Here is a 7,824-nt window from a genome sequence, read left to right on the forward strand (position 1 = left end):
AATTATACCAAAATTTTCCAGGTTCCTACATAAAATAAAAAATCTGATTGAAGCGGTCAATCAAAATACCCTGACTTATTTGACTAGAACTAGACCTCAAAACGGTTCATTATCCAATTTGATTATTAAAACTATGGTTGTGCGACTACATGGAATGCCAAGGACAATAGTTTCAGATCAAGATGTGAAGTTTCTAAGCTACTTTTGAAAAACTTTGTGGGATAATTGGGGACTAAACTCTTATTTTCTACTAGCGATCTATAAACTAATAGATAAAAGAAAGTAGCAAATAGGACTTTAACTACCTTATTTTGTTTTATTTCCAAAAAAATTGAAGAGTTCGGAGGAATATTTGTTGCATGTGGAGTTTGCTTATAATAGGAGTGTGCATTCAGCAACAAATTCCTCTCCATTTGAGATCGTTTATAGGTTTAATCCATTGACTCCACTAGATTTGATACCATTACCTGTTGGGGAAAGAGTGAGTATGGATGGAAAAAAAGAAGGCTAAATTTGTTAGACAACTTTATGAGAAGGTTATGTAACACATAAAAAAGAGAATTAAGTAATATGCAACTCAAGCTAATAAAGGGCGTAAGAAAGTGGTATTTGAGCTAGGTGATTGGGTTTCGATGCATATGTAGAAAATTTTTCCAATGCAAGGAAAATCTAAGTTGCAACTATGAGGAGATGCTTCATTCCAAATGAATGCATGAATCAATGACAATGCCTACAAGATAAACTTGCCTAGTGAGTACAATGTTAATGCGACATTTAATGTTTACGATCTTTCTCCTTTTGATGTAGGTGAAGATTTGTGGACAAATCATTCTAAGGAGAGGGTGAATGATGGAAATCAAGGTAGTAATTATGAAGAACAACAAGGTAGTTCCAATGATCCCTTTACACATTCATGGTGAACCAGTGACAAGGGCCAAAGCTAAGAGGATGAAAAAGCTCTAAATGGGCTAATCAAAGATACTTGAGCCAAGAGTCATGCACAACATGGGTTGGAACGCTTATAGGAGTCAAAATGGTTTAACAACATCATTCAAGTCCAAAAGCATCAAGATAGAGAGCAATTGGGCCAAAACACAAGGATGGCACTTGGTTTAGCTTGGGATGCACTATTTGGGTCTAGTTTGTTATGAGCCATGTGATTGGAGGCAACATTTATTACCTCCATACAGGGCTATGTGTGATGATTTTTAGGCCTTAGTTATACTAAGTTATGTATAATTTTTATTTATTTCAGCTTATATTTCTTTTGCCCTAAAACCTTGTTTTAACTTAAGCCCATGTATGTAGATACTGAAGCCCATTCATTTGATATTAGATTTTGGATTACTTATTTCCTAGTTGGTTTAAGATTATTGGTTGTGTAACCCTAAACTACAATGTTAGCCACTTTGATTATTGAATGAAACTTGTCTGTTTTTGTTCATTTGCAAACTCTTTGATCTTATCAAGTTAACACTTACAGGACCAAACTTAATTTCTCTTCCACTTTCTCAACATGCTCTTGGGAGTGGTGTTTTATACCTTTGGTTTGTAATTGTCTATATTTATTGAATCAAGATCTTAATAAATCTGTTTTAATTCTTTTTGTGGTTGTGATTCTAAACATTAACTGTGAGTGTCATATTAGTGTGCGTGGTTCACATCAAAATCTTGATAATCAAACTCAAAACAATCAACTTAGATCATTACAACTGAAATTTTAATTAGTTTAAATTTAATTAATTTTCACAAAAAAAATGAACCTGCTAAAACCTCCTATCCCGAAAGTGACCAGCCGAGGCAAGGCATATAGTCTCCTTTCATCATAATCACATCTTCGTAATCCCAGATTCTCTTTTATCGTTTGTGTAGTGCACTGCAGCCCAACATGTGTGTATATATATATATAAATATAAATATAAAACTGAAAATAAAAATATTTGATTCACGAGCTCCATGATTCCTGATTCAAACTCAACAGCAATGTTAGTGTGGGGCAAATCGATCACGTGCTAGTAGCGATCAACTCCAAGGTTGACCATATTACGGGTCCACTCAGTTTCTGGGATAGACTGATAAGATAAACCAATAACAATGACAGTCAATTCCTGAATTTTAAAAAATATTTAGCCAAAATAATGCGGCTGATATGATATTATTGAAAGGAGTCAATCAGCAGCAACGAGATAAATTTTCAAATACATTTTATTCTCTCAGACTATAGCAATATGTTCATCGAAAGTAGCGGCAGCAAGCACATGAGATGTTTAAAATGTATCAACGAAGAAGTTTATTTGAGTACTCATCTAGAATTCCTTTTATTATATATATGATGACTTATTATATATAGAGTAGTACAAGTTGAAACGGGATATATAGCATCGAGTGTAATGCCCATGTTCACCCCTACCATGTAAGGCCTAGAGACCAAACCCTAAATACATAGAAGTGAAGAATCAGAGCAAATTATGAAGCTCTATTACATAAGTAAACTCCTAATTATGGCTGCTTCAGCACTATTATTGTCAGTTGAAGCCAACAGCGCCGATAAACGGTCGCTTAGATCATCAACCTCTCTGTGTAAGCTTCTAATATAGTCACAAGTCTCCTGTAGAATCTTAGAAGCTGATACCTGCATGCCCACAATATCATTAGTAACTAATAATCATGGATGTTCACTTAATTAATAAACCAAATGTGTTGTATTAAATTTATATATGAGGGAACATATTAAGTCCCACACGTCAACTTGTTGCACCACAAAAAAAAAAAAAAAAAAAATGAAGGTGTGAGAACATTCAACTTATCTGCAATAACAAAAGGAGTCCACACAAAATTGAGTTACATGTTGGATAGAGAAAATACCAAGCTAGCTACCTTTTCTGAGCGCCGAGCCCGAATCTCAGGAATAAGCTGTTGCAGTTTTGAAACAAGATCACTGATCTGATCATCAGTGATCCTCGAAACTCCCGACTGTCTCGAACGTGACCTGCTGCTTGACATTCTTCGAGCAATGTTTTTATATATATGTGTAATGAAAGGAGAGTGAGAGGGAGAGAGAATGAGAGTGAGGGATTATAAGGCGACTTAGAAAGAGGATTGTTTGAGACAAAGTTATGGACAGAGAAATAGGATGACCTCAAAGAAAAATAGGGAAATGTGGAAAGATCGAAAGCTTGGGGGAAAGAGTGACAATGTTATTGGGTTGAAGAAGGCAACTGCATGGGAGAAAGCAGAGGGCTAAGCTTGTTATTAAATAAGGTTTTGGGGAGAGAGAGAAATCAAGTTGTAGAGATACACCATACTGTCCATCTCTATGTGTTCCCACATTGGGGTTAAGCTCAAGTGGGTTACGAACAATGTGCTTGTTTATCAGCTAAGGACCAGACCCTGTATGTGTCAGTCTCACCACGCATGCCCACGTTATCTTATTACTTTCTGTCACTTGAAAATTTTTAATTATATATATCTACATTATTCAATTCTTTCTATATAAACGAAATTGTTACTTCTATTAATACAATACATTTATGCACTCATATAATAATGTTATAATTTTCTCCAGTTCTGTAAACAGTAGCGAGTGAAAGTCTTCAATAAATTTGTCTGAATTGAGAGAGGGTGACATTGTTGACTAGTCAGAAATCATCTCTCCATACTCTTCCATAATTTGGGCTACAACATGGCACGTGTTGTCACTAATCAATGTGTTACATGGAACCCGATCGACGAGCAAACTTGCTTGCTTATGTTATTCTAGTTAAGAGTAATAGTACATATAAACTAATATTATTTATTTATACTTACAAACTAACTTGATCATATATATAATTGGATAATTTTGAAGTGAAACAAAATGTAAACAATCATATAATTGAATAACCATCTTTCAAGAATAAGTTCACAAAATTTATCTTTGTATATAATTTAATTCTATTAATTAATTAATTGTATCTCTAGAACGAGCGATCTGTTTTTCTTGTACAGAAATCCCACTTCAAGTTCATAAATTTATCCTTACGCTATAGCTTATAGCTGATGATCTTATCTCATTTATATACTCCGTTACTTTTAATCATAAACTAAATTGGTGCTTTTGTCTTCTTATAAATTTGTTGCTTTTATTTATTTTGAAAAAAAGGAGCTTCACACGTGTGAATGTGACAAAGATATCTAGCAATTTGAAGTCGGCTTGTTGTCGTAACCAAGTGTTGGTAAACGCCATGGATTGAGCATTATTTTTTGAAGAGCAATCGCATCTCGACAGTACTAGTCAGAATGAAATCACATATACTGGTTAATAAATGTATGATGCAGGAGAAATGTTTTCCATATATGTAATATGTCATGTCAAAATACACCAGTATGTGAAAAAAATAAAGAAATAAATAAGAAAAGTAAAACAAAAGGCTACAAATAAGCATGTATCACATGCCCGACGGTCGCTATGATTATGAATGTATTAACTTATGACTATTTCCAGTTCATATACATTCGTCCAAAATATGCAACGATTACCCCTTTTGTTTTATTATAATGTTTCGAATCCGGCGCGTAATTAAGGTTCAGATGAACCAGACAGCTAGACCAACAATAATGAGAAATTAATAAGCTTAATTAGGCCACCGTAAGAGTCAAATTAATGCTTAATCTGTATCTCATGTGAATCATCAAGGCCTAATACATTTGTTTTGAAAATTAAGGTGCATGCATGTGCGGCCACTATATATAAATTGAAATAGATCGACTATAGAGATAAACACATTTAGGTTATAAATAGTCGCTGGAGCATGATATGCACGCAATCAGGTTTGTCAAAACTGGTGTCCAAGGACCGGAAGTAATGCATGATCCACCTTTCACAAATGGGTTTCACGATATTTCCTTTGATTTAAGGGAAGAGATATTACCAACTGCTTTGGCATTTTTGTTTGGTCGGTGGTTTGACTTTAAATGTCTGCTGACATTCATTAGTGAACTATATATGCGTGATTACTTGTTAATTATTCACATTAATGCCATCAGTTTTTCTGCTGATTAATATGAACGCCACCCAGCTGCTCAGTAATGGACATTCCCTATTTATAATATTTTAGAATTTTTTTTTTTTCCACTAAATAAACCAGCAACTCTACGTACGATCGCCACATTATTTCATTGGCTCTCACACGTAGAGATGAACCTCACAATCGAGAAGTCTAGCTAGCCAGACAGAAGAGTTAAAATTTTCAATAAATAAATCAAATGTTTCAGCATCAGATCAGAATAATTGCCAAATATATTTTAAAATATCTTTAATTATGTTAATTAGTTTATAAAATAGATGAAAAAGAAACAAATGCATAATAAATAATATCGGTTATGGATTGTTGTGGAAATAATTAACTGGAGAGTCATTGTAAGTTAATTAACTATCCCATGTCCCATTTATAGGAATTGCATAAAGTTTATTAAAATTCTTACAGTTGATAGTTACAAGAATCTAAAGGATCTTTTCAATATACATGCGTGCGGTCAAAGAACTTGAGATGAAAAATATATTTAAAGTCCAAGGGCTTTCACAGGAATATGCACAAATCTCACAGTGACAACGCTCTTTTATTTGATAGCTATCCCTCTGAAATAGCATGCTGCATGCACATGGGATGTAAGTAAACTATAAACAATTAACTGGAACAAAATACAAAATAGAGTACAATCATTTCTCCAACAACATGAAGTTTGATGAACAGAACTGAAGGTCTTTCTACACATTTAAAATTACAAGTCTTTCTTACAGTTTGAAATGCCAGAAAAGTTTCAGAACTATCCATATTTTTTAATGGCCAAAAGACTTATTCCCACCCAAGGTATAGTGAAATCCCAACTCCCATCTTTCAACTTTCAAAAACTCAAACACACACTCGTAAACTAAAATTGGTTAAATTTTTCAGTTAGGTTGAAGAGTAAAATTGTTATTTAACAATAATATTTAAAAAAATAAAAATTTATATTATTTTACCTCCTTAATTTGGAAAACTAACAAATTTCTCTTAAAATTAAATTTTGAAAAATGACATTTTCCCCTAGTGAGGGTTTTCAAAATTTGCCAACAAATTTCTAGCCAACGATGGCCCATCTCTCTCCCTCCCGATGTCATTTCTCCCTCCAACACTCAATATTTGGCCTAACAATGTTTAGATTCAATGAAATCCAGATAAAGAGTCGAAACTCTGTGTCTCAATTTTCGTCATCTAGACAAAATCAACTTTGTTTAGATGATGACAACAGTCTAGATGAAGAGATCGGCCTCATCATTTGGAGGAGGATGACTCTTCGTCTAGACTGTCGTCATCGTCTAGATGAAGTCTACTTCGTTTGGGCGACAAAAATTCAGATGAAGTTGACTTCATCTGGACAACAAAGATTCAAACTAATAGTTTTGACTCTTCATCTGGATTTCATCGAATCTAGATATCGTTGATCAGATATTGAATATCAGAGGGAGAGACGACAATGGGAGGGAGAAAGATCAGCTATCGTTGGTAAAAAATTTATTAGTGAAATTGGAAACCCTAGGTAGGGGAAAATATCATTTTTCAAAATTTAATTTTGAGAAAAATTATTAGTTTTTCAAATTAAGAGAGTAAAATAATATAAACTTCAACTATTATTGTTAAATGCCGATTTTACTTTTAATTTTAATTGAAAAATTTAAGAGATTTTAGTTAATAACTGAGTATTTAGATTTTTAAAGGTTAAATGGTGAAAATTTGAGATTTTATTATACCTTATATGAGAATAAGTCTTTTGACCTTTTTTTAATTTCACATTTCACTATGTGCAGATCATTATTTCCAACATGCATGTAACATAACTGTACAATATTTTTGACCATATATATACACTAAATCTTTTGATAAAACTAAGCTCTACATTTATTTCTCCAAGTGATTTTAGAAAATAATCGGACCTTCGAGATTAGTCGATCCATCACCTTTCTTTTTGTACATTAATAACTTCACTCTTAAATGTTTCGAGATGTCTTGGTGAATCTCTATTTTATAAAATAGTTTTTCATGAGTTATTAATCAGTACGAATTTTATCAATTTAACTATGTAATCTTTAAAGCAGCTATACAGAAGTATAACAATAGCATATTCTCCTTTTAAGAAACTAACCATACAGCTCATACGCCCATCTTTCGGCTGTAAGCTCAATTTTTAATCATAATATAGAATGATTAATTTGTTTTATGAGTAGTTATTATTTATAAAGAAAAAATAAATCATGGGGTCCTAGGAATGCTGTGGCACTGTTCATGATGAAGTTAAGAAAGCCCAACTATTGAACAGCGTACGGAAATGATCTCCGGAAGATCTTCAAGATTTGGGTTACACCATAACAAGACGTAGAAACGCGTATTCCCAGAAAAAATGTTGCTTCTACCTGATGGGAATGGAAAATTTGTACGACAATAGTAGCTACGGTGAAAAAAATAAGGGAAATTATTAAAATTAGATAAAATTAAAGCGGTCAAAGCGAAATTATCCAAAAAATTTAGGTTTAAGCAAAAATGTTCATGTTTTGTGAAATGATGAAACTGCCCTCATATATAAAGCCGGCAAATTTTCACTGTACAAGTGAGAGAAAATTCCAAAGCTTCCCACCTCCCACAGCAATCTCACGGCGAACGTCATTTTCGTCGATTTTCTTTCGTTTCGGCAACCGCAAATGGCAAATAAGGTTAGTATATCTCCCGTAATCTTTTTTGGATCAAGTTATTGCTGATATTATTGAGATTTGATTAAGAATTTTGGGTTTGAAATTTTAGGGTTTACGGT

At 33.2% G+C, this 7,824-nt stretch overlaps 1 protein-coding gene across 1 annotated transcript; it reads right to left on the minus strand.

The window, feature by feature from the left end:
• Positions 1 to 2,220: 2,220 nt before the first annotated feature.
• Positions 2,221 to 3,287, minus strand: LOC123215006 (transcription factor PRE6-like). The gene is made up of 2 exons (XM_044635039.1): positions 2,878 to 3,287; positions 2,221 to 2,632 (listed from the first exon to the last, which is right to left on the minus strand). The coding sequence occupies exons 1-2, from the start codon at positions 3,001 to 3,003 to the stop codon at positions 2,480 to 2,482; spliced, it is 279 nt and encodes a 92-aa protein (XP_044490974.1). The 5' UTR covers positions 3,004 to 3,287; the 3' UTR covers positions 2,221 to 2,479.
• Between the last annotated feature and the right edge of the window lie 4,537 nt (positions 3,288 to 7,824).

Source organism: Mangifera indica, chromosome 4 (genome assembly GCF_011075055.1).
Source record: "Mangifera indica cultivar Alphonso chromosome 4, CATAS_Mindica_2.1, whole genome shotgun sequence".
Classification (NCBI taxonomy): domain Eukaryota; kingdom Viridiplantae; phylum Streptophyta; class Magnoliopsida; order Sapindales; family Anacardiaceae; genus Mangifera; species Mangifera indica.